At 65.6% G+C, this 23,596-nt stretch overlaps 9 protein-coding genes across 9 annotated transcripts; 6 read left to right on the top strand and 3 right to left on the bottom strand.

The window, feature by feature from the left end:
* Positions 1-1,338: 1,338 nt before the first annotated feature.
* EMIHUDRAFT_246159 (hypothetical protein) lies at positions 1,339-1,794 on the bottom strand (the record flags this gene model as incomplete). The annotated part of the gene is made up of 1 exon (XM_005767435.1): positions 1,339-1,794. One exon carries the CDS (start codon positions 1,792-1,794, stop codon positions 1,339-1,341), a length of 456 nt encoding a protein of 151 aa, XP_005767492.1.
* Positions 1,795-3,109: 1,315 nt separating this feature from the next.
* EMIHUDRAFT_459396 (hypothetical protein) lies at positions 3,110-4,456 on the top strand (the record flags this gene model as incomplete). Its single annotated transcript, XM_005767436.1, has 4 exons — positions 3,110-3,163; positions 3,253-3,785; positions 3,903-4,046; positions 4,132-4,456. Coding segments are annotated over 4 exons (1,056 nt in total), but the record flags the coding sequence as incomplete, so codon positions are not given.
* Positions 4,457-6,642: 2,186 nt separating this feature from the next.
* On the bottom strand, positions 6,643-7,340 carry EMIHUDRAFT_44037 (hypothetical protein; the record flags this gene model as incomplete). The annotated part of the gene is made up of 2 exons (XM_005767437.1): positions 6,643-7,176; positions 7,260-7,340. Coding segments are annotated over 2 exons (615 nt in total), but the record flags the coding sequence as incomplete, so codon positions are not given.
* Positions 7,341-8,579: 1,239 nt separating this feature from the next.
* Positions 8,580-11,567, top strand: EMIHUDRAFT_459397 (hypothetical protein; the record flags this gene model as incomplete). Its single annotated transcript, XM_005767438.1, has 7 exons — positions 8,580-8,670; positions 8,749-9,650; positions 9,754-9,854; positions 9,983-10,248; positions 10,326-10,813; positions 10,929-11,285; positions 11,361-11,567. 7 exons carry the CDS (start codon positions 8,580-8,582, stop codon positions 11,565-11,567), a joined length of 2,412 nt encoding a protein of 803 aa, XP_005767495.1.
* Positions 11,568-11,836: 269 nt separating this feature from the next.
* Positions 11,837-12,945, top strand: EMIHUDRAFT_370832 (hypothetical protein). Its single transcript, XM_005767439.1, has one exon. It carries the CDS (start codon positions 11,852-11,854, stop codon positions 12,593-12,595), a length of 744 nt encoding a protein of 247 aa, XP_005767496.1. The 5' UTR covers positions 11,837-11,851; the 3' UTR covers positions 12,596-12,945.
* Positions 12,946-13,434: 489 nt separating this feature from the next.
* EMIHUDRAFT_246165 (hypothetical protein) lies at positions 13,435-13,705 on the top strand (the record flags this gene model as incomplete). Its single annotated transcript, XM_005767440.1, has 2 exons — positions 13,435-13,534; positions 13,605-13,705. 2 exons carry the CDS (start codon positions 13,435-13,437, stop codon positions 13,703-13,705), a joined length of 201 nt encoding a protein of 66 aa, XP_005767497.1.
* Positions 13,706-13,954: 249 nt separating this feature from the next.
* Positions 13,955-15,285, bottom strand: EMIHUDRAFT_119520 (hypothetical protein; the record flags this gene model as incomplete). The annotated part of the gene is made up of 2 exons (XM_005767441.1): positions 13,955-14,477; positions 14,675-15,285. 2 exons carry the CDS (start codon positions 15,283-15,285, stop codon positions 13,955-13,957), a joined length of 1,134 nt encoding a protein of 377 aa, XP_005767498.1.
* Positions 15,286-17,657: 2,372 nt separating this feature from the next.
* On the top strand, positions 17,658-19,290 carry EMIHUDRAFT_445685 (hypothetical protein). Its single transcript, XM_005767442.1, has 4 exons — positions 17,658-18,115; positions 18,195-18,338; positions 18,516-18,694; positions 18,954-19,290. The coding sequence occupies exons 1-4, from the start codon at positions 17,959-17,961 to the stop codon at positions 19,146-19,148; spliced, it is 675 nt and encodes a 224-aa protein (XP_005767499.1). The 5' UTR covers positions 17,658-17,958; the 3' UTR covers positions 19,149-19,290.
* Positions 19,291-21,489: 2,199 nt separating this feature from the next.
* On the top strand, positions 21,490-22,972 carry EMIHUDRAFT_119522 (hypothetical protein; the record flags this gene model as incomplete). The annotated part of the gene is made up of 3 exons (XM_005767443.1): positions 21,490-22,131; positions 22,258-22,397; positions 22,465-22,972. 3 exons carry the CDS (start codon positions 21,490-21,492, stop codon positions 22,970-22,972), a joined length of 1,290 nt encoding a protein of 429 aa, XP_005767500.1.
* Between the last annotated feature and the right edge of the window lie 624 nt (positions 22,973-23,596).

The raw sequence follows: 23,596 nt of genomic DNA on the forward strand, positions 1-23,596 counted from the left end.
CTGCGGAGGTGTCTCGGTCAGAGGGGGGAATCTGTGTGCCTCACGCTAGAAAGCCGTTCACACCAAGAACCGCGTATTCTTTTTCCAGACAAGCGCCCGTCGCGAGCACGTGAATAGCTTCTCAACGCTGGCGCGAGAGCCAGGGCGCACGAGACGGCGCTCACACGCACACACGCGGGGCGGCCACACCGCGCACACGCTCGCGCCTCGCGGACATCGATTGGCCTTTATACGTTTTTCTCGCCCAGTACTATCTATATTCTTTTCCCGTATTCTTTCCGTATTCTTGCCCCAAACAGGGTCTATATTCTCGAATATGCCAAGAATACAGCTCCAAATCGGGCCTATATCGCTTCGAAAAAGAATATAGAATGCGAAGAATAACGTATAAAGGCCAAGACATCGAGGGCGGACGGGCGCAACCCGCAAGCATTTCTTGTCCACCCTTCGACTCAATACTGTCCGTGAGTGCGAGATAGGGCTAGCAGTAGGCAGCTAGCCTCTGAGGAGGTCGTCCATAGACACCTCACTAGACCCCACACACGGTCTCGTCCGTGCCTCGCCGGCCGGCGAGATTGCTAGAGGTGGAGCAAGCTGCTCTAGCCTCGCATATTACATCCTGTCGTCTGTTGTGATGTTGTGCCCTTGTTTGTTTCTCTTGGCACCTTGGAGTGCTGGGGGGGGGCGACAGGAGGATGTGGCCTTGAGTTATGTGTACGCCAACTCAGGGTGTGTGGCAGCCAGCTGGCTGTGTGTCTTGTGAGCTTGTTTGTGTCTGTGTGTCGCTCGTGCGTGTCGTCATCATCTGTCTTGCGTCCACCCATACCGCGTTGGTGTCCAGTGCAGTCCGAGCCTGGCTGTTCTTCACACTTCACCTTTCTACCTACCTCTACACCAGCTACTACTCAATGTCGCCGCGTGTGAGTGGTTGGAGAGCGTCGGGGAGACGACGCTCGAGACACGAGAGCCGACACGAGGCAACCACGAGGCTCAGCTTACTCTAGGGCTCAGCGCGCAGCCGCTCCCTCCAGGCTCCAGAGGGGCTCCACCACACCACTCACCAGGATCCAGGACCAGCAGCGCGCGCCACTCGCACTGCCAGAGCCAGTCGTGCTGCCAGTGCTCACCGCGTCCCGCGCGGCGTCGCCGGCGCTAGGCATCCGCCCCCTGGATAATTAAGTGCGAGCCCGGGGCTAGTAAGCACTCGGCCTGTGACAATCTTTGTCATGCTCTCGTCCACTACGCCGCACGACACAGGGAGGCACATATGAGACGGGGCGGATGGGTCCCGCCAACGAGAGAGCCCGCAACACACTTCTGTGCCTGTGTTTCCGTACTTCACTCGGCCGGCTCCTCGGCTGGCGGCGCTTGACTCGCAAGCGGAGCAGCGGCCGCGCCCTCTCCTACCGGCGCCGGTGGTGCCGCCGCCTCGTCCTCGACGGCTGCCGGTTCGGGCGCGCTCGCGCTGAACGAGTACTTGGCGTTCGCCTCGGCGTTGAGCCTTTTGATGTAATCCTGCCCGGGCAGGATCGAGGTTGGCCGTGCAGCCCAGGCCTCAAACTCTGATGGCAGCGGCACCGAGACGGCAGGGAGCGATGGGAGGTCGAATGCCTCTGCCCGGCGCTGGCTCATCGCTGCGAGGGCGGCCGGCAGTGTCGCGAGCGTCGCGCGACGGCTCGCCGCGGGTGCGATGCGGAGCCCGTCCGCCAGGGATAGGGACAGCAACAGCACGCACATCGACACCATATCAGCGGCGGCGTCGGAGATCGAGCCGCAGAAGAAGAGAAAGCTCATGCCGTGCTCCAAGTGCGATCGAAATCAAGGGACATTATCCCATCGCTCCTTCTCTCTTTTCTTTCTTTCTTTCTTAGGGACATTCTGCACCCGAAGGGGAACCCAGCGCCAGCATCATCCGTGGAGGTACAAGTGTTCGAAGAGAGAGTGGACCTGAGCAACGATATGACTTGGCGGCAAATGATCGCAGTGGGCGTCAGAAGAGTCATCCTTGCGCGAGGAGAGCTCGATAAACTCGAGGGGCCAAAATATGCCGCGAGGAGGGCAGAGTTGCGCCAAAAGGCGGGAGAATACAGAAGCCGCGAGAGCACGGGATCGGCAGGCGGCGGCAGCGTCGCAGGACGAGGCAGATGAGAGCGACGCGACAGAGGAGGAAACGACAGGAAGGAGGGAGAATGCTCGACGGGAGGGATGGGCTGCCTGAAGTGGACATTGGGCGCGTGGTGGGGTGGGAAAACGTAGGAATGTCACTGACTCGGGCGGGCGTAGAGCGGGAAGTGTCCTGCGTTAATTCTTTTTTGAAGTACGCCTCGAAGTTGCTTTGTCAGCCTCTCTCCCGACTGGAAGAGCCCCCCCCCCCGCCCCCCCTCCCCAACCTTTCACGCCCCCCCCCCCCCGTCGAGCCGAGGCGGCGCACACACCCCCTGCTTTCTCCTGCAGGTGGAGGAAAGGCGCAATTCAGAATGATGGGCTTGCCCATCCCGGAGTGGTTCGATCCCACACAAACCCGAGACGGTGACGGGAAGCGTACGGCGGTCTCAGGCCCGTCAGGCCCAGTGAGGTAGTGCGCCAGTCTAACCCGGATCCTGCTGAACAAGCTCCTCTTGTAGCTCGATCGGTCACACCGCCATCGCCGTCGGGGAGAGGGGGGACGACACTGCCTCGGCAGCGTGCACCTCGATCCTGCACCGTGTTTGTTATGACCCCCCCCAATGAACACACCAGTGAGGGAGGGCGAGACGATCGTGGGGTCCCGTACCATGCGGAACTGACCCTATCCAGTGCTCAAGTGCTCAAGGAGGGAGAACGACGAGAGTGGGACGACCGCGAGGTGGCATGAAGGTTGCAGCGAGAATCGGCGAGGGACTGCGAAGGGAGATAGAAAGAGGCAGACGACCAAGGGTTAGGGTAGGCGAGGGCTAACACCACACTCCTCTCCTTAAAATCCCTGTGTGGTGGCGGCGTGCCGTCCTCCCCTCCCTCCCTTGGCTTCTCTGTTTTCTTTCTTTCTTTCTTTAAGGGACATTCTTTAGTTCCAGAAATGGTTCTAAAGAAAGAGCCGCCAAAAGAAACCAAACCTCAAGCAAAAGAAACCATGCGTCACCTCCGCGCGCTCCACCCAGAGCCATCGCCCTCGACGCCACATTCGGTGTCGTTGCGATCTGCAGCCCCGACTACGCCGCCAGCTCGGGCTTCCTCGCCGCGCTTCGCGCGTACGCGAGCCGGCACGGCCTGCAGACCCACCTGCACGAGGCGTCGCTGCTGCCGAAGAGGTCCATCCCGCTCGCCTACTCCAAGCTGCCGGCGCTGGTGCAGGCCCACGCGCAGTCGACGGCCACTTGGCTGTGGTGGGTTGACTGCGACACGGCCATCCTCGACGAGAGGCGGCCGCTCAGCGACGTCCTGGCTGCTGCGCTCACCGCCGCGGCTGAAAGCGGCGACACCGCCAACGGCGTTGCGAGCGATGACGGCGGAAGGAGGTGGAGGCCTGCGATAGCAGCGGGCACCCGCGCCGCAGCCACCCCCGAGCTGCTCATCGCGTACGAGCCGTGGGGCGTGGACAGCAGAATCGAGGAGCCGGAGGAGCCGTCTCCGAAGCGGTCGATCCACGAGCTCTTGCGCAAGAGACGCGGCGCGGTCGCTGCGGCGCAGGCGAGGCTGGGCCACCCGATCAACACGGGCTCCTTCTTCCTGCGCCGCGGACCCTGGGCCGAGGCGCTGCTCCGGCGCTGGTGGGCCGCGTGCAACGAGACGATTCGGATCGGCCACCGGTGCGGCTCGCACCGCCCCGCTGTAGCAGTAGCACCGCTGCACCGCCCGCGGCAGGAGCAGCGCCGGCAGCGCGCCCCCATCTCGGCCGTGTGAGGAGGGAGGTTCGACGCCCGTAGGCGGGCCGCGCCGCTCTGGGACCAGAGTGCGCTGCAGCGCCTCCCCGACTTTGCGCCGCCGCCGCTCGGTCACACCGGACCGTACCACGTCGGCGCCGGCGGCGCCGGCGTCGCGCTGCCACACGCACCGTTCAACGAGCAGCTGTGCGGGCCGCGCCCCCTCTCTCGCCCTCTCCAGGTCGCCTCGCCGCCGCCGCCCCACCACCACCCCGCCCCGCCGCCGCGCCAGGTGCGCCTCCGCCGCCTCGCCGCCGTCCCTGCTCTGCAGCCCGCCTCACGGAAGCAATGGCTGCGCTCGGCCCGCGCCCTTCCTACTCCACCTCTCCCGCGGGCGATCCTCCCTCGGTCGGTGCTCGCCCGACTGGGTGCAAGGCATCCCTCCCGAGTACAAGTCGTGGCTGCGCGAGGCGGCGGCGCCCGCCGGCCTCGGCTTCGCGGCGCTCCGCCTCGCCTGCTGCAACAAGTTCCCGCTGCGCGGCCAGCTGGCGCGGAGAGTTGAGGGCGCTCTGGGTGTGCAAGACAGTGAGGTGTGGGCGCGGGTCGGCGCGGCGGTGCCAAACGAGACGGCGCGGGAGGCGGCGCGCGAGTGGTACCGTAGGTACAAGCACATGGCGAGAAGGGAGGAGCCGAGTGTCAGTTGAGACGCTTGAGTGTAGTTGCGAGAGGCCTATACGGCTCTGTTGAGACCGCACAGTACGATCGCGCAGTACTAGTTCATTGACCATTACTTGGAGTTTTCCCGAACCCTCGAAGCTGGAACCGTGTGGAAGCGGCGCGGCGCGCGTGTTAGCTATTAGCTATTCGTATTATAGCATTCTTTAGCAACGCGGCGGAGCGCGGAGGCAGCCGGAGGGACACGTAGCACGTCGCAGTGCGTACGAATGAAAGAGGGTGCTCGAAGGAGCTCAAAGGCGGAAGGGGGGGCTGACTTTTGAGCCAGAGAGCATGACACGCGTCGCTACTACATTAAGCGAACTACCACCGAAAGGGAGAGCAACTAGCAAGCCGCATGCGACATGCACATGCACAACAACATGTACATGTGCATGGCACATGCAAATGCACATGCACATGCACATGCACAACAACAACATGTACATGTGCATGTGCATGTGCATGTGCATGTTGTGTGCCGTAAGTCCCGTAGATCTGGGACTGGGTCAATCGCCCTCAATCCGCGCTGTCCTTGAGCATGGACATGCGTGACGGCGAGTCCGGCAGTTGCACGGTAAACAGCAAGGGGGGAGCTGCAGCTTGAACCCTTGCATCGGGTGCATCAGCTCGCTCTCGCCCGCTTCGCGGGGCATGCTGTGCAATCGCTTTGGCTTCCACATCCGGAGGCTGCAGGAGCGCTGGCGCCGGCGCCGTTGGTCTTCGCCGCTGCCAAGTGGGAGTGACGTGCGCTTGCTTGGTCTGAGCGGCGCCTCCCGGCCGATTGGCCGCCTCGGGCTCCACGGTGAACTTCGGCTGATTGGCCACCTCGTGGACGGTGAATACTGCGGGCTGTGCCGACGCAGATGCAAGTGCTGGTCGTCCGCAAGCGGCGTTCGTCGATTCCGGTGGGATCAACAAGCTGTCGTTGCCGCTGGCCAAGCCCGCGACCGCTGGCGATGTGGGCGCCGCATCATGCACAGGCGGAGATGATGGGCTCGCTCGTCTCGACCACGGCGACGATCGTGCGCTGGATCTGGAGCTTGTTGTGCCTACATATAACAACGGGAACGATTTGGCGGTATGAGAGTGCTAAGCGAGTGAAAACCACCCTCGCCCAATTGCGAACCCGAGTCTGGCGACGTGGCGCTGCCATCGCTCTTGTCACCGCCACGGAGGGATCGCCACACACTGCCGATGCCCCACCGCCTCTCTGCCGACCGCGCACCACCTCCGCTCTTCTCAGCTTTCTCGGCCGCACGGCCTGCCTGGACTTGCTCTGATCCCACCCCGACGTGGGATCTTTGCGCCGTCGCAATCCCTGCCGGCGCCAGCGCAGCGTCGCCCTCGCTGCGTAGATCTGCACCCAGACTGATGGCAAGCGGTGCTGTACCTCTAGGCTGGATCGGCGTCTCTTGTGGTGGCAGGGGCGAGCTGGATGGCGACGGCAGTTGAAGTGCTGGGGCGGTCTGCAGCCTTGCAGGCGAAGGCGCCACGACAAAGAACGGAGTGCTGCCCTTTCCCTCAGTCGGCACTTGGCCATTGGGTGACTCAAATGGCAAACCATGCCCGTGCAACGTCAGCTCATCACCCTCTGAAGTCTCGAAAGCACCCGGTTGCTGTGGTGTGAGAGGCCGGATGGGAGAGGAGACATCACGAGCGACGGCTCCCGCCTGGCCCGACGCAATACCTGGTGCTGGTGCTTCCAAAGCGTCCGTGCGCGACTGCGAGCTGGTCCGATACCCGCGCTGGATCAATCTAGCGGCGCCTTGGAGAGCGCCAAGTTGGCACTGTAGGCCATCGAGCGCTAGGCGCCTCTCGGGGTCGCCGTGCAGGAGGGCGTGCCTGCGGGTGAAAGCAAGCGCGGCGTCGGTAGGTCTATGGGGATGGGAGACACTTGGACGGGTCGCTGTGCACGTGTCGGCTAGACGGCACAGCGAGGGCGGGTGCGGGCTCGAAGCCAGCGCAGCATGGTCGTATGCCCCTGCGCGCAACACTTCGCAACGGGTCGGCCTCGGGGGCAGCCTCGGGGAAAGGCATCGGGTGTACGCGCGCCTGTCGTTATTGCCATCACTAGCGCGCCGAGCGCTCCGTTTGGCGCGCTGAAGGGCCGCTTGAGCGTGAGAAGCTCAAAGAGGATGACCCCGAGCGCCCAGACGTCACTCGGTTGTGAGTAGGGCAAGCCGCGCACTAGCTCGGGCGAGAGGTAGTATGGCGTGCCGCACATAGTCTCGGCGAGGTGAGTCTCGGTCGAGAAGAGACGCGAGACGCCGAAGTCGCCCAGCTTCACGTTCGGCTCCGCCTCGTCAGTCAGGAAGACGTTTGCCGTCTTGAGGTCGCGGTGCAGGATTCTGCGAGCGTGGACGTGCCGCAGGGCAGAGGCGAGACCGGCGATGAAGCGCACGACTGTGGCGGTACCGAAGTGCAGCTTGCTCGCTGCGTTCACCGCGAGTGCATCCGCGAGCGTGCCGCCGGAGGCGTACTCCATCACAATGGTGAGCACCCGCTCAGACACAAATGAGTCTATGTACGCGACGATCCGGGGATGCTGGAGCTGGCTCAGGATCTGCACCTCGTTGCGAAGCCTCTCCGGCTCCGCGGCCTCGGACTCGTCCAGCGCGATCTGAGGGCGGACGGGTGAGGGTCGGGTGGCAGAAATGTGTCGAAGGATGGGCCGCATTGCGCTCCGCTCGCCTCCTTGGCGACGACAAGCTCGCTGCTGGCTGGGTCGCGTAGCAATATTGCCGATCCGTGCTGTCCGCGCCCGAGCACTCTCAGTCTTGGGAACGAGCCGTAGCGCGTGCGGGCATCCGGCAAGTCGTCCGCGATCACCCCACGCATGTATTGATCGTTTCGCCCCGCGAGGGAGAAAACAGGTTCGCTCCTGGCCATAGAGAACACGCCTGCGTCCGATCACGTTACACTGGCGAGAAGAGGCTCTCTCGGCTACGGGACCGGCCCCAGCTTCGGCTGAGGGCTGACAAGCTGCCGAGCCCAAATCACTGTGAGAGTCGTGATTTCTTGTTGGTTAATAAAAATATCTCTCTCTGGCGAGGCACTCCACGCAGCGGGGTACCCCATGCTACCCAAGCTCAATTTTATATAGCAGGGCCCGCCCCCTGTTCAGTCTAGCGTAGACTGAACAGGCGCTCGTGCAAGCCCTACCGCATCCGAAAGTCGCATCTGAGGCGGCGGGCCCCCGTGGCGTGACCCAGCGGAGCACTCCTTCGCCGCTCGTCATGATCGGTAATGTCCGAGCAGCTGTGCGGACGGCTTCTTGTCGCTCTCGTCGAGAGCGTTTTGGCGGCCCGGCGGGTGGGAGAATCTGTGTGGTCTGATGTGTCACTGTGTACGTCACATCAGTCTTGATAACAAGCACGGTCAATCCGTCAAAGCGATACACTCGTTCCTATCTCGCTGGAGGGCTGGCACGGAGCTCTGTACCGACAAACAGGAAGAGCCGAGCGGCAAGAAGGGCTCGATGGGGAGCGAGAAGCGTCAGAAGAGCTTCAGGTGGGACCTGAAGTCCGTCGTGACGCTCTTATTTCCCCCCAGGTTTGACCGCGCAGCTTTCAAAACTCGACGATATCTTCCGGAAAGACTGAACTTCCCGCAAGCTCGGCAGCATGAGAGGCGCAGAGAGGCTGCGAGTGCTCGACGAGTCTTGCGAGCTGCGCGGTCAAACCTGGGGGGAACCGACCGCATCAGGGCGGATTTCCGAAACCTCCGTGAGCACCTTTGACGGCTCTCGCTCCCCATCGAGCTCTTCTTGCCGGACGGCTCTTCCTGTTTGTCGGTACAGAGCTCCGTGCCAGCCCTCCAGCGAGATAGGAACGAGTGTATCGCTTTGACGGATTGACCGTGCTTGTTATCAAGACCGATGTGACGTACACAGTGACACATCAGACCACACAGATTCTCCCACCCGCCGGGCCGCCAAAACGCTCTCGACGAGAGCGACAAGAAGCCGTCCGCACAGCAAGCCGGTGGAGCCGAGCGCGCGGAATCGACGATGGCGTGCCGGCCATGGGCCCGGACGAAGGTCCTGGCTCGAAAACGCGAGCAGAGGCTGCCGTGTGGGGCCACGGCGAGCCTCGGGCGAGAAAGACAGCTCTCGGTAGAGAGGAGCTGCTATATAAAAATCCGGCTTGGGTAGCGCCCGGGGGGCGAGGAAATCGAGATGCGGCGCCTGTAGAGGCCATCCAGGGCCGTGTCGGCAGCCTTGCCGATATGGCATCGAGCACCGCCCCGTCGGCGCCCGGATGCATCTCGTGGTGCAGCCTGACCGAAATCACAGACTTCCTCGAGCGGCTGCCCATAGTGCACGACACGAGTTCGCGGTGGTACTCGTGGCTACAACGAGTCTACGGCGGCAAAGTGCCGCTTCCGCTCGACTTGCAGTCGCTCGGCGTCTTCACGATGCCGACTAAAATGGCCAGTGCCACCTTCTTCAACCGGGCCTGTGATGGCCGCCCTGCGCCGGCGCCTGCGCTGTGCACGCAGTGGCTAGCTGAGCGACGTCGGCGTGAAGTGCGCACTTTGCGGCTGCCACGCGGCCTCAGCAAGGACCACGAGCGCTCGGCTCGTGCCACAGCTTGGACGATGAGTCCGGCTGATGCAAAGAGGGCCGGCCTTGAGACTTTTACGACGGTCAGGCTGCTCACCCTGCGAGATGGCTCGGTCGTCCGCTTCTTCTTTGATTCGAGCCACGTCGGCATATACCGCACACCAAACATGCTTGCGCCGCCGCCGCCGTCTCCGAACGGTAGCTGGATCGAGGTGCTCCGTGAGCCGGCGCCGGAGGCTGCTGGCTACGGGTGCTGGTTCTACCCGCTCGTCAAGCCGTTCAGCCGCGGGAGTGGAGTGTTTGTCAACCTCGGCCGGACCCTTGCCTTTCCCAGCCGCGCAGTGGCCATGAGGACGCTCAAGGTGCCGGGCTCGAGGGACGACGAGTTTTGGGCACGGGAGGCGGCGAGGCGCGGCTACGACTCCATCCAGCTCCAGCGAGGTCCCTTTGGACCGCCGGAGATCGTCATCACCACCGGCGAGTGCATCGGCGAGGCGCGACTGCCGACACACACCGCCTGCCCGCTGCCGGTGCCTCTCCGCACGGGGTGGGACGCCAGCGCACCCTGCGAGTGCTCGGCGGCACACTCGCGGCAGTGGGTCAGCTGCGGCAGCCGACAACGTCAGTGGCCAGGTCGAATGGACGATGCGGCAGCCGTGCGCAGCGCCGGCGGTGTCGCCGACCAATCGCGTCACAGTTCGAACGGCCGAGGCAGAGGGCGAACGCGAGGCGCGGTGGCGCTCGCCACCCGCCATCTGGCAGAGCTCCAAGGCGGTACGCCGCCCGTGGATGCGTGGCTGCGGTGTCGGCGAGAGATGCTCTCTGCAGGCGTCACTCCGCGAGCCCTGCTGCTCGTGGCGAGGCACAGAGAGGCGGTGCGCTGGCTCTCGGACCTCCCTGCCGACGTCTGCGTGCTTGTCTGCACCGCCGCGCCGGAGAGGGCTTCCGCGCGGACCCTGTCCCCCTCGCCTCGCGTGGCCGCGTTTGTGGTTCGCAACACGATTCGCGAGGCGTCTTGCTACCTGCGCGTGCTGGGCGACCTCTTCAGTCTCCCGGCGGAGAAACTGCCGCCGATGCTGGTGGCGACGCAGGCGCACCCACACTGCCGCGACCCGGCAACCAATGGAGGTGCAGGGCTGCAGCCGTCGCGTCCACAAATGGAGTGCGCGAAGTCGACCCGTCCTGTTTGTGCTGGGCGCCCGTAGGTCCGCTCTGCGTAGCAGAGCTGCAGCAGCAGCTCGCAAACACCAGCGAGGCGCGCGCGCGAGGAGGGAGCCTTGCTGCACACGGCGTGAGCGTATGCCCCTCCCCCCAAAAGGCGTCGCTCGAGGCCCGAGGAGGCTTCTCCATCATTGGATCGCTGCGTCCGGACTCGCGTTTCTCGGACGACGTCTTCGGCGCCGGCGCGAGTACGCACTGGCGCACGTGCGTGCAGCGGCATGTCGCCCAGATGGCCGGGGTGGAGGAGGGCGGCGCGCTGGCGCTGCTGCAGGCGTTGCGTCGCTCCGCCATTTTCCAGATCGGCGCGCAGTGGATCGCTTCCAAGGGAGCCATCCTGAGGCTGCGTCGCTGCGGGGCGTTGCAGTCGTGGATCGCCAACATCCGAGCCGCGGCTGCTGCCGCCAACGCCGAGCCCAGCGATGCGCCAGGGTACAGCTTTTCCGCGTGCTGCGACGCGCCGCCGAGCGGCAACGTGCGCAGCTGCCACCCGTGGCGAGCCCGTCGACTTGGTGCGGCGGCGCGGCCGTCACCGCGACGTGAGGCGTGCAACTTCGACACCTTGTAGGCTCCTCGAGCGGATTTGGCAGGCTCTCTTCCACCTCGCCGCCCTCGCGACCGAAGAGGAGGGCGAGCATGGGTGCGCGGCAGACAGTAGGGGCTTGGCGCCGCTGCTGGGCCGGCGGTCCGTGCGGTGGGCGCAGCTGAGCAAGGCGGCCGACGGGTTCGGGGCGGCCGCGCGGGAGGCGGCCGTGGCGGAGGCGTGGGCGCTCGAGGAGCTGCAGCAGCTGGCCGGCGGCGCCCGCGATGCGGCGCGACTGCTTCCCAAGTGGGCGGCCGCTGAGCGTGAGGGCTTGCGGGCCCACCTCTCGTCGCCCCTCTGCCGTAAACCGCCGGCCGGGCTGTGCCCCCGCGTCGACGGGGCCGGCCGAGCGCTCACCCTTAAGGTGCGAGGGCTGTCGCGGCGCGCGGCGGGGGCGACGGCTGGCCGCGGCGCGGTTGACGACGGCGCCATGTTGAAGGAGCTTCAGGCGCTCGCCACGGCCGCGACCGCCGCGCGCCGGCGCGTCGCGCAGCTGGACGCGGCGCAGCGAGCGCGGCTCGACGGGCTGCTCCGGGACCGCCAGCCCTTGCTGCCGACGGGCGCCGCGCAGATTGGGTCTGGCGGGCCCTCGCCGGCGGGATTGGCCAAGAGGCTGGGAGCACTGGCGGCGGAAGTGCGACACTAGAACCGTACTAGATTCAGTGCAAGAAGATGCACCCCCCCCAGCCCCCACTTGTTGAGTCCATGTGCTCAGAGAAAGAAAAATGTGAAATCAATAAGCGGAAGACCGGTGTGTCGGTTGAGGGTTGTGGGGAGGCTGTCGCAGTGAGAGCTCCGTGGAGGCCGAGGAGGCGCCGGGCCGGCCGGGCCGCCTCTGCGCGCTGTGCGGCCCCGGCGGTGATGGGCGAAAAAGAATTCCCGGCGCCCGCAAGTCTACCATCGCTCCCCTCCGATTGACGACCGGCCAAGATGGGCTCGATGGGCTTGGACGACCTGCTGTCCGCGTTCGCTGGAGTGAACATGGACGACCACGAGCAGCTTGTCGGCACCTTTGCCCGCGTGCTCGGTGCCGACGCCGACCAGTCGCGCTTCTTCCTCGAGGCGTCGGCGTGGAACCTCGAGTCGGCCGTGGGCAACTTCCTGGACACGGTGGGCACGCGGGCCAATCTCGCCACGCCCTCAGCGGAGCCCGCCTCCGCCTTCCGCGGCGAGGAGAGCGTCCAGCAGGTCAACGCGCACGTCTTTGCGCCGGGGCAGCCGATCCAGCTGGTGTGGACGTTTGTCAACGTGGGCCCAGCGCCGTGGCCGCTGGACGCCGCCCTGGTGCACACCGAGGGCGACGCGCTGGGCGGGAACCCCGAGGTCAGCGTAGGCGGCTGCCAGCCCTCGGTCGAGGCGCCCGTCCAGCTCAACTTGCGCGCTCCGGCCTCGGCCGGCAGCTACGCGAGCGCGTGGAGGCTGCGGTACTCCGGCGGCTACTTTGGCGACGCGATCTGGCTGGTGGTGAACGTGGACGGCTCGTTGCCCCCCGCGGCGCCGCCAGCGGCGATGCAGCAGCCCTCGCACGAGCAGCAGATGCAGCAGATGCAGATGATGATGATGCAGCAAATGCAAATGTCGCAGCAGCAACAGCAGATGCAGACGGGGTTCGGGCAGCCGCAGCCGCAGGTGGGGATGGCGCAGCCGGTCGACGACGAGGACATGGACCTGTGAGCGCACCGAGAACACGCCGTGCGCGGAGGAGGGAGCGAGGGAGGGAAAGAGGAGGCAGTTTTGAGAGCCCGCTGCCCCGGGAGGCGCAAGGTTCGCCTCTCCGCACTGTGGAGCCGTCTCCCCGCTACACACAACCGCCTGTCCACACCGGCACACGCTGAGAGTCGGTGCGGCGGAGCGTTCGTGGACGTCAAGCGGGGAGAGAGTCGATCACGGCGTGGGGATCTTGGAGTACTTGGATCTCTCGCCAGCTCTCGGAGTCGCCCGCGGCGGGGTTTTGAGGAGTGTTGCGCTGTGGGTCTCGTATACGGGAAGTACGGGAAAGCGGGTGAGCAGCATTCTCCTTGTTTTCCCTTTTTTCTCGTGGACGAAAACGCGTACACGGTAGTCGGTACACGATATCACGCAACACGCTACACCGCGCACCAGGCGGGCGGGCACACGGGCACACCCACACACGGTTATAATGGGATTAGGGGATATGGGATATGCGTATGGTCGACGTATCACGAGAAACGGATAAGACTCGAAGACTACGAAGACAGGTCACAGCGCCTGACGAGTGACGTGATTCGTGATGGGTCAGTCAGTGATGCTGACGCAGACGTCGGTGGAGATGTGGTCCACCCATACCGCGCGCTGGTGTCCTACATACATTGACATACGCAGAGACGAATAAGACGAGCCCGACGGTCTACACTGACAATGCGAGGCACAACTAAAAAGACCAAAAAAACTTCTTGCTGGGTTAAATTCTTTTTCGCCTTCGCGTTGCTGGCGCCCGGCTTGGGCTTGGATCCTTCTTCGCGCTCGCGTCGGCACGGAGCTCTCTGACAGCGATGAGGCTGCTGTCCGTGCTGCTCCTGTCGCTTGCGACCCTGTCAGCCGGCGCGGGCACCGCTGACCAGTGCCTCGAGCACGACTACGCCATGAAAAACTGTGCGGCTCGCGCACATTGTCTCCCGCGATTGTCTCCCGCGCCCACTCCCGCGCCTCGCGTGCGTTGCAGATAAAGACTGCTGTGCCAAGGGCGGCTACAAGGTGGAGGGCCGAGGGGTGGTGTGCAAAGAGGTCGGGCCAAAGGTCAAGGCGAAGCGAGAGCTGCGCTGACATGGTACGTGCTTGATCAACCGAGAAGCGTGAGCGAGGATAGTGCGCAGCGCCCGGACTGGCGCATGTATTAGTCGTCTAGAGAGATGCACACGGTCGCAGTAGAGCCGTAGGCGAGCACGGACTACCGGTCTAATACAAGGGGGACGCAAATAGACGAGAGGGAAACGGCACCGCGAGAAGAGAAGATCGTGGCGCGTCGCGCTCAAAACTCACCATAAACCAGAAACACTCCTCAGACCTCACTGCTCACTGCTCACACGTCGTGTCACACGAGTCCTGACTCCTCTGGCCGCGGCCAAAAAATAGCACGAGCGAGTACCTCGTCCCGCGAGTGGTTCGGCTGACGGCGTGCAGCAGCTCGGACGGGTGCACGGTCGCCTCCCCCATCGCGCGATCGATCCGCTGCACGCGCCCTCCGAGCATGGCAAGCAAACGGCCGCCCCCGTGGCTGCCGTCGTCCGCGAGGGCCACGTTCACGGTCGCGGTGGCCGTGTCGCCGTGGAACGTGAACCAGGGCCTCTCTGCCGGCGTGAAGCGCCGCACGAAGGTCCTGTACGGCCGCTCGCCCGCGCTCGGCAGGCTGCTCACGCCCCCCGGCGAGGCCTCGGTAAGCCCTCCCTCGGCCGGCCCTCCCGCTGCCGCCATCTGTGCCGCCAGCGCGCCGGGCAGCCGGCAGAGCGCCTCGAGGGCGGGCCGGCCGACGAGCGCCTCGAGCTGCGCCGCGGTGAGGTCGACTTGGTGGTCGGCGAGGCCGTCGACGCTGTCCGGCCTACCAGCAAGCCGTGCGACGGAGTGGGGTGGGTGGAGGGGTGGAGAGGAAGGGTGGGTCTGGCCCCTCGCCTCTGCTGGGCACTCGAGTCGACCTTGTCACGCAGCGCAGCGCAGGCGCGCGCGTCGAGCACTCCGGCAGCCCGCAGCATCAGCCTCTCGGCCGGCCCTTCGAGCGCCGCGGCGGCGCGCTGGTACTGCCGCCACGGCAATCGCATCGCCTTGAGGACGGCCGCCGCCGAGACGGCTTCGGGCGCGTCGCCGTCCACCAGCAGGCGCCGGATGGGCCACGCCAGCGCCGAGGCCTGGTCCGTGAAGCCGGGAGGGATGCCCTCGGGGAGCGGGCGAGCAGCGCCGGCGGTGGCAAAGTCTGCCACCGTGTCCTGCACGCTCCGCCCGAGCCCGCAGCGGCTCTGGAGCAGCGCCTTCGCTCCGCCAACCTCGCCTGCTGCCTCAAGCAGCAGCGCGAGCACGTCAGCGTGTCTAAATTGAGCCGCCAAATGGGCCGCAGTTGCGCCGCGGCGGTCTCGGGCACGCCAGTCCGCGCCATGGCTCAAGAGGAGACGTGCGATGCCGGTGTGACCATTCCACGCGGCGTGGTGCAGCGGGCAGAGCGCGTGCTCGTCTCGGGTGCTTGCGCTCGCGCCGTGCCGGAGCAGGGTGCTCGCAACGTCCTCAGAGCCAGCCGAGCACGCCTGCATCAGCAGCGCGTCGATGTCGTCGTCTTCCGAGTCGTCACTCGACGCGTCACCGCTCGCCGCATTGCTGCGGTCCGGAGCGCCGTGGGCCAACGCGGTGCTGGAAGGCATCGACCCGCGCACGTGTGCCCTTGTGAGCCAATGCGCCCCCACCCGGCGGTTGTTTTGTTTTTCCGGCGGCTAGGTCCTATCTCACGCCCACGGAGCTGAAGAAGAAATCTGCGGGAGACAACATGGGTGTGGCTTCTCTCCTTCTTGTCCGGTCTCAATGTCCCACCCTCCTGCGCACGGGCCTTGTAGGCCCGCGGTAGTCTCCCCCCGCCAGGGCCTCCAGGGCTCGCACCTCAACCTCTCACAGACCACGCAGAGCGCCCCGGGGGCCACGGCCATCTTTCTTCACAATAAGGCTGTGAACAGCAACAGGAAGCCGCCGAGACAAGCACGGTTCTCAAGTTGGGCCCTCTCGCACCTCAACTTAGGCAGGCTGAACAAGGTTTTCCTCTCGCACTTGGAGCACTTGGAGTGCAGTCATCAACCGCACATCCAGGGCCGGGGAGCTCAGAAGCGCACCCAGCGGGCCGGATGATTGGCATCGGGTTACGGGCTAGAGAGCCCTAGCCCCGGGGGTGCGCGTTCGCAGGGCAAGGGCCTTAAAGTAAACACAGTTCTCCGAGGGTTGGACCCGCGTACCGGGTTTCCCCTTAACTGCAGGACGCCCCCTCTACTCGGAGCTAGTGGACATTACACTGGACACCACGCCCAAACAGACACTTGCTTAGTCCTCGGTCCCGGGGCTCCACCTTCGGTCCTCCCGGGGCTCCGGTTCTCCCCGATTCGCTCTCTTGCTCGCTTGCCGAGCGTCATACGACGGCCGGTGTGGTCGTTTCCCTCGTTGTTGGTGTCGCTTCCTCCGCTGCCGCCTTTCGTCTTCGCTAGCCTCTCCCAGCTCCACCGGTTCTGAGAGTGTCGGCGGCCCGGCCGGGGTCACCCCGGGTGAGAACGGTGGCATTGGGTCGCGACCAGTTCCACCCCCGGGGGGTCGAGCCCGCTCTCCCTGGTTGTCTCGCGCCCGCACCCGCGGCCTCTCTATCGTCCTCGGCTCGCCCCCCCCCTCCGCCGGCTCCTCTCCAGGCTCGGGGGGGCGTGGCCCTCCCTGTGGAAGGTCGTGGTGGTCCGGTTGCCACTGCGACTGGCCTTCCCCTGGTGAGCCCGTACGTCCCGACTCCACTCTCAGAGGCCGCGTCAGCTCATCTCTCGCCTCCTCCGACAACTGACCCCAAGTCCCTTCCGGGGCCCTCCGGTCACGGCCCTCCGGCTCGCCGGTGGGCCCACTATCGTACCGCGGTAACTCCCCTCCCCCATCTCCTCCGCCCGGATACACCAGCCTCCGGCGGGGCGGTCCCGGACCCCCCAGGTTATTCCGAGCGGGTCCATACGGCGGCGGCCCCGCCGGCGGCGGGGGTGGAGGCGGTGGCAGGGGCGGCGGGTACGGTGGCGGCCCTCGCGGCCCAAACGTCTGGTGTGGGGCCGCTGGGGCGGCCCCACGACCCTGCAGCCGTTCCAGTGGCGGGGGTGGAAATGGCAGTGTGGGTGGCGGAAACGATGGCGGCACTGGCGGCCGCACCGCTTGGTGCAGAACCTCAGGGGCGGCTCCTCGACCCAGCGGTCGCTCCAGCGGCGGGGGCGGAGGTGGTGGTGGCGGGGGCGGGCCCGATGGCGGCGCCGGCCGCCGCACCTCCTGGGGCGGGGCCTCGGGGGATGCCCCCTGCCTCTGCGGCCATTCCAGCCGTGGCTCCACGCGTCGGCCGTCCACCCCGCTCTCGCACCCCGTCTCTTTTCCTTTCCTTTTTTCTCTGTAGCACCCTCTCTTTTCCTCTCTATTTTCCCGGGAAAACCATCAAATTTTCCGGGCTCTGAGCCGAGCGAGTCTGAGGCTGGTTTGGGCCCAAAATCCTGCGCGATCGCGTATTATGATCGGTGTGAAAACAGCATACAGCATCAGAGCCCGGAGCCGTGTCCGATAACACTACCTCTCGCAGAAATCAGCCAAATCGGCAAAATACCGGGTATTTTGCGGGTATACCTGGAAAACCCCGGGTATACCTGGAAATTACCCTGCGACCGCCTGGGTATTTTGTTTGTCGATTTCCTCAATTTTGCGTCAGATTTTGCCCCAGACCAGCTCTCAGACTCAGGGAAACTCGCGAGTTTCCAGAATGGAGCACCAAACACCCTCTGTTTTCCCTGGAAATTTCCGGAAACGCAAAGTGCTGGAGACCCTCTGACCTCTGTTTTCCTTTTTGTTTGCCGGAAAAGCTTGTGCAGGCCAAACCTCAACCTCTCATCACAGACCACGCACAGCGCCACGGACGAACTTTCTTCACAATCACCAGGGCCTTAGGTTAGGTTAGGTAGAAAGGTGAAGAACAGCCAGGCTAGGGCCACGAATGCCAGGTTCTCCAAGGCTGTGAACAGGAAGCCGCCGAGACAGCATTACGACAAGCACAGCATGTGAGCCGACTGCTGCCAGCCTCTCCGCCCCCCTGCCTGTTGCCGAGCAGCGGCCGGGTCGCCACGGGGAGGGTGGCGCACGTGCTGCGTGCCTCCCGGCCCGCAAATCCTGCGGCGCAGAGCCCGCCGCCCTGAACGCCGGCCTTTCTGCTGGCCCGCGCCCGCTGCCTCACGCTTCCAAGCCCGGCCACCCCCGCGCTGCGCAGGGCGCGTTACGACCGCGCGATCACCGTCTTCTCGCCGGATGGCCACCTCTTCCAGGTCGAGTACGCGATGGAGGCGGTGCGCAAGGGCACCACTGCGGTCGGCGTGCGGTCAAAGGACCACATCGTCTTTGCGGTGGAGCGCAAATCGACCGCGAAGCTGCAGGACCCGCGGACGGTACGAAAGATCCACAAGCTGGACGAGAACATCGTGCTCTCCTTCGCCGGCGCGTCCCTCTCCCCCGCCCGGGCGGCAAGACGTCCGAGGGGCGTCCGCCGGCTGACGTCAGCGCCCCGCCGCCGCAGGCCTGACGGCCGACGCGCGCGTGCTGATCAACAAGACGCTAGTTGAGTGCCAGTCCTACCGCCTCACCTTTGAGGACTCGCCCTCCGTCGAGTACGTCGCCGAGTACGTCTCCGGAGTGCAGCAGCGCTACACGCAGAGCGGAGGCGCACCACCGCCGCCGCCCTCCCCCCTCCCCCTCCCCCCCCCATCCCGCCCTCGTCCTCGCCCTCGCCCTCGCCCTCGCCCGCCCCCTCGCCCCCGCCCTCGCCCTCGCCCTCGCCCTCGCCCTCGCCCGCCCCCTCTCACCCGTCCTCACCCCGCCCCCCCCCTTCCCGCCCCAGGCGTGCGCCCGTTTGGAATCTCGACGCTCATCATGGGCTTCGACCGGGACGGGACGCCGCAGCTCTTCCAGACGGAGCCGTCGGGCAACTACACCGCCTGGAAGGCGGTCGCGATCGGGCGGAGCCAAAAGACCGTCAAGGAGTACCTCGAGAAGACCTACTCCGAGGAGACGGCGGAGGCGCAGCAGCCGCCACGCCCCTCCCCGCCGCCACGCCCCTCCCCGCCGCCACACCCCTCCCCGCCCTACGCCAGAGCCGTCGCGCGCTTCTCCCCCCGCCCCCACCCTCGCCCGTTTTGCCCCCACATGCACATGTGCACACATGCATGTGCGTACGCCGCACCGGGAGCCCGCCCGCCCGCCCCGCCGCCATATTGCACACACCCGCCCTCCCGCTGCCTGCTGACCCCCCCCCCCCCCCTTGTCGTCAACCCGCCAGGACGGCGTCAAGCTCGCGTGCCGTGCGCTGCTCGAGGTGGTCGAGGCGGGCGGCAAGAACATCGAGGTTGCGGTGCTGCGGCAGGGCAAGGAGCTGCAGCTGCTGGGCGACGACGAGGTGGAAGCCATCGTCAAGGGCATCGAGGCGGAGAAGGAGGAGGAGGACAAGAAGAAGAAGAAGCCGTCCGAGAAATGAGCGGCCGCCGCGACGCTCGGGATAGCGAAGCAGCGCACCGGGGACGCCGCCGGCGGGGCTCGGCTTTATACTATTCACTGTTCGTGTCGTCGCATGCTGGGCCCGGGGCGTCTCCCACCTTGAAGTGGTTCAGCTTCAGCGGCCCCCTCTCGCCTTTTTCCCGCGCTTTGCCGCGCCGAAAAAGCACTGTGTGAATGAACGCGCTCTGCCGGTCGGAACGTTTCACTTTCAGCAGCTGCCGATGCCGCCCTCGCACGCATCGGGTACTGCCACCGAGGAGAAGAAGCGACAGGGCAGCGGCGGTTCGTCCGATCGTGGCGATTCAAAGCTCTCCCCTGGGAAGCGCAACGGCGCGCTCCATGTGCCCGGAGGTGCTGAGGAGCACTGGAATGCGGTGATGAAGAAGCTGTCGCCGGCCGGGTACAGCCACTCACCGGCCTGGCAGCGCAGCATCATCGAGCGGGTCGTGCAGAAGATGACGACCCGGCCTGCAAACACCTCCCGCGTCGCTGCCTCCACCCGCTCCTCCCTCACGCGCACGGTCGACCTGGGCGCCATCGGGATTGCACCAGAAACCGCTGCGGCTCTGCAGGCGGAGGAGGAGCGAGTGGCGCAGACCATGCTCGAGACGAGCGTGGGGTCGCTGAGGAGAGGCTCCACCGCAGGCCAGCTGCCGGCGCAGAGGGATCTCGCCGAGCGGCAGAACCAGGTGCACACTTACGCGCGTGCCATCCAGATGGAGCAGCTGCAGGAGCAGGAGCTCGACACCGAGATGCAGCAGATGAACGCGGCGGTGGTACAGGCTGAGAGGGCCGCGGGCGGTAGCCTGGCCTCGATGATGGACCAGAAGGCTAAGGCCGCCAGGCAAGTCGCCATCATCCAGAACCGCTGCACCCAGCTCGCCAAGAAGGCGTCCGAGACGGTGGCGAGCAACCAAGCTGTCCGGCGTGAGGTCGACCGGCTCCGGCGCGAGAAGGTTGCCCACCAGCGGACGCTCGAGCGGCTGAGTGCAAAGTCAACCAAGATGGACGAGGACATCGTTTTTCTCACGCAGGCGGCGCACGACGCGCTCGATCAGCGGGAGAAGGTCAAGAGCAAGTTCATGGCGCTCCAGCGCGACGTCAACTGGGAGCGCAAGGAGAAGCTGTCGCAGATCAAGGACGTAGCCTCGCGCACCTCAGAGCTGGAGGGCGACTGGGGCGTAAAAGAGCGCGAGCTGGCGGAGGCGGAGGAGGAGCGGCGGCGCCGCGAGTACATCTCGAGCCGCAGCCGGCGCGGCGAGCTGGAACGGGCGGAGACGCGGTTCGGCTTCCTCGCCAACCAAGCGCTCGGGTGGGACGCCGAGTTTGAGCGGCTGCAGAGCTTCTCAGGCATGGACGAGAAGTACCAGCCGGGTGAGGACCACATCGTCGACTCGATTGCCAACCGCTTCCTCGAGAAAGAGCGCTCCAACACCTCGCTCCAGCGGTACCTGCACGAGCAGCAGTCGGAGCTCGCGGCGCTCACCGGTGAGCGGCGGCGCCTGGAATCTTCGGTGCGGGAGCTGCACGACACCTCGGAGGGCCTACCCGCGGACGAGCGCGATGGTGAGAGCAGCGAGGGAGTCGACTCGGGACAGAACCACGCCGGGCGGGGCGCACGGGTGGAGGCCCTCCTTGCCGAGGCTGGCGTCTGCGTCGAGAGGATCACGCAGTCGATGTGGAAGGGCGGCGCCCCGTGCGACGCCGATGAGGCGTGCTCAACCTCCTCCATCGAGGCGTGGCTTCAGCGGCTAGACGTCCGCGTCGCCGAGGTGCGAGGCTCGTCGGCGGCTCTGGTGGCGCTTGCAAAGGAGGTGAACCCGGTGCTGGTCGAGTGGTGCGGCGCGCGGCAGCCAAAGCGGCATGTCTCGACGCCAGATATCCATGAGGCGCTCCTCCTCCAGGCGCAGCGGCAGGAGGCTGGCGTCGCGTAGAGCATGTGGGGCGGGTGTGGGGTGGTTAGCCTCGTGTGCGGGGTCGGCGTGGGCTCGTCCTGCGTGTGTCGTTCACCACCGCTGACGCAGTGGGGGGCTGGCTAATACCGACTATGTTTCATTAACTGTTTTGCTTCGAAAGCCCCCTCGTTGCGAATAATCTGGAGCCTGCGCTGCGGCGTGGAGGGCCGTGCTGCCGATGTTCTTGCATGTTGGATTTCTTTTTACTTTTTACAACACTGGCGCGCACACTGGCACAACACAGGTACACCGCACTGGCACTAACACAGGTTCACCGTGTACCTGTGTCAGTGCCAGTGCGCGCCAGTCCCGGGGCTAGTCGGACAACAAATTTTTAATGGCCGATTTTTCCCTCTCGACAAACATATGCTCTTGCTCTCCGCGCTTGCCTACCCTGCGGCGCCCCCGTCCGAGGTTCTCCGACCTCCAGCTTCAGAGCGGCGCGAGCTGCTGCGTGTCCGCTCCGGGCACACACCGTTAGGATCGTGGGAGGAGACGACCAACGAGCCGATGCACAAGACGGTCTGCGATGGCCGACCGTGCCGCCCTGGCGAGGGCAATCGTGTGGGTTATGAACACTGGAAGCAGCCGTACCGGCCGCTCGACGAGGCTGTCGTACGCGCGCTCTCCAAGAAGCCGCCGCACGGACCCGATGGTCCGCAATACGCCAAACTTGTCGCTGCCGCCGGCCATCTTGCGGATGCCAGCAAATTCATCGCTCTGGCCGCCGCGGACTTCGACTACCGCGAGCTGGCTGAGAACTGGCACGCCGCCGCCGCGCGCTCCGGGGTGAGATGCGCCCTGCTGTACGCGCTCGACGCTCCGGCGCACGCTCACCTCACTGCGCGGCTCGGCGCTGCGAGCGTCGTCAACGGCACGGCGAACCTTGACGCGTGGGCCACGACCAAACTGATGCGCCACATCCAGCGCGCGCTTGCGGAGAGGCACATGGCGGCCGCAGCCCTCGCCACCGCCGGCTTCGACGTGCTCCTCTGCGACTCAACGGCGGTGAGCCACACTTCCTCACCGCCGCCTCCGCCACGCACCTCCTCACCGCCGTTGCGGCCACCGCCGCCACGCCGCCACCGCCACCGCGGCCTCTTCACTCCCGGCGGCTCCTTCCTCCGCTGCCAGGTGTTTGTGGCCGACCCGCGGCCGCGACTCCTCTCGGTACCCGCCTCCGACGCCGACGTGCTTGTCGGACGCCTCCACTGCAACCGCCCCGGCAAGAACAGGCACTCGCCGCCCCCTCTCCAACCTCGGCCTCTCGAGCTGTCCCTCTCCAACCTCTGACAGGCCGGCGGAAGCTGTCGCCTCTCACGTCCCGGACTCGGGTGCTAGGCTCGGATGTGCCGCTGCGTGGAACTTCCTCTTGCTGCGCGGCGCCTCCGCGTCTCCGCCGCGCCGGAGCCTCGTCGCACGCCTCTCGGTGCGCTCGATCGAGCGCGGCATGGTCGACTTTTATCTGCGCTGGTGGATGGGGCACCACTGCACCTTCATCGGCTTTGACAAGACGGTGGCCGATGCGCGGCCGAGGATCGAGGGCGGTTTCGGCGGTCCTGAGGCGGTTGCCGCCGCGCCGAATGCGGTGGCTCTCGCCACGCTGACGGCGCCAAGCTGGTGCGACGCCGGCGGCGGCAGCTGCTTGCGTCTCGGGCTGCTGCCGATGGACGCATTCCCGCCCGCTGGGGCGTTTGTCTCGAGCCGCGCCACTGCTGTCGTCGGCCGCGCGACAAGGCCGCCTAGCGAGCCCGTCCACAGGCTACGCCTCGACCGGTACGACCAGCGAGACTTTGCGGCCCTGGTGGCGCGCATGGGGGAGGAGGGGCTCTGGCTGCTCGGGTCGTAACAAATAAAATGTGCGACAACTCTGACCTCCTGATATGAACACGTCCACGTCCCCCCTGCACCCAACGATGGGGCATGGGACAACACCAGCGACCAGGCCCTTGGGTCCCGAATGGAATCCAGAGCGCCCTGGGGGCTGCTCGGCGGTCGGCGCGACGGCGACGGCCGACGCGCTCGACCAGGTGGCGGTCTCTGGCAGAGCTCAAGGCCCCTTGTCAAGGGGACGGTGGCGGAGCTGAAGATGGCGGTGGCGACGCGCGACGCGGAGCTTTTTCGTGAAAACCGCGTGGCACACAGATATATAGGTAGGTTAGCCGAGCACGGAGATTGGCCAGTGTGCGGCGTCGACCGCGCGGGACGGCGGGTCGCGGGAGGTCGCTCCTGCAGCAGCTGCACGTCTCGCTCTCGGCGTCTCTCGGGAGTCTCGGGCCTCGCCTTACTACTACGTACTAGTATTTAATACTTACACTTTGCCTTACTGGTGTCGGGGCCGTGCGATGGCAAAGAGTATTCACATGATTTTGTAGAGTAGTCTAGAGTTAGTAGTGACTAAAAAGGGAGATCAAAAACGTCGACGTGAGCTCCCACAGCACCAGTGCTGGGCCGGACAGATGACTGTCCGAGC

This window comes from Emiliania huxleyi (genome assembly GCF_000372725.1).
Source record: "Emiliania huxleyi CCMP1516 unplaced genomic scaffold EMIHUscaffold_493, whole genome shotgun sequence".
NCBI classification, from domain to species: Eukaryota; Haptophyta; order Isochrysidales; family Noelaerhabdaceae; genus Emiliania; species Emiliania huxleyi.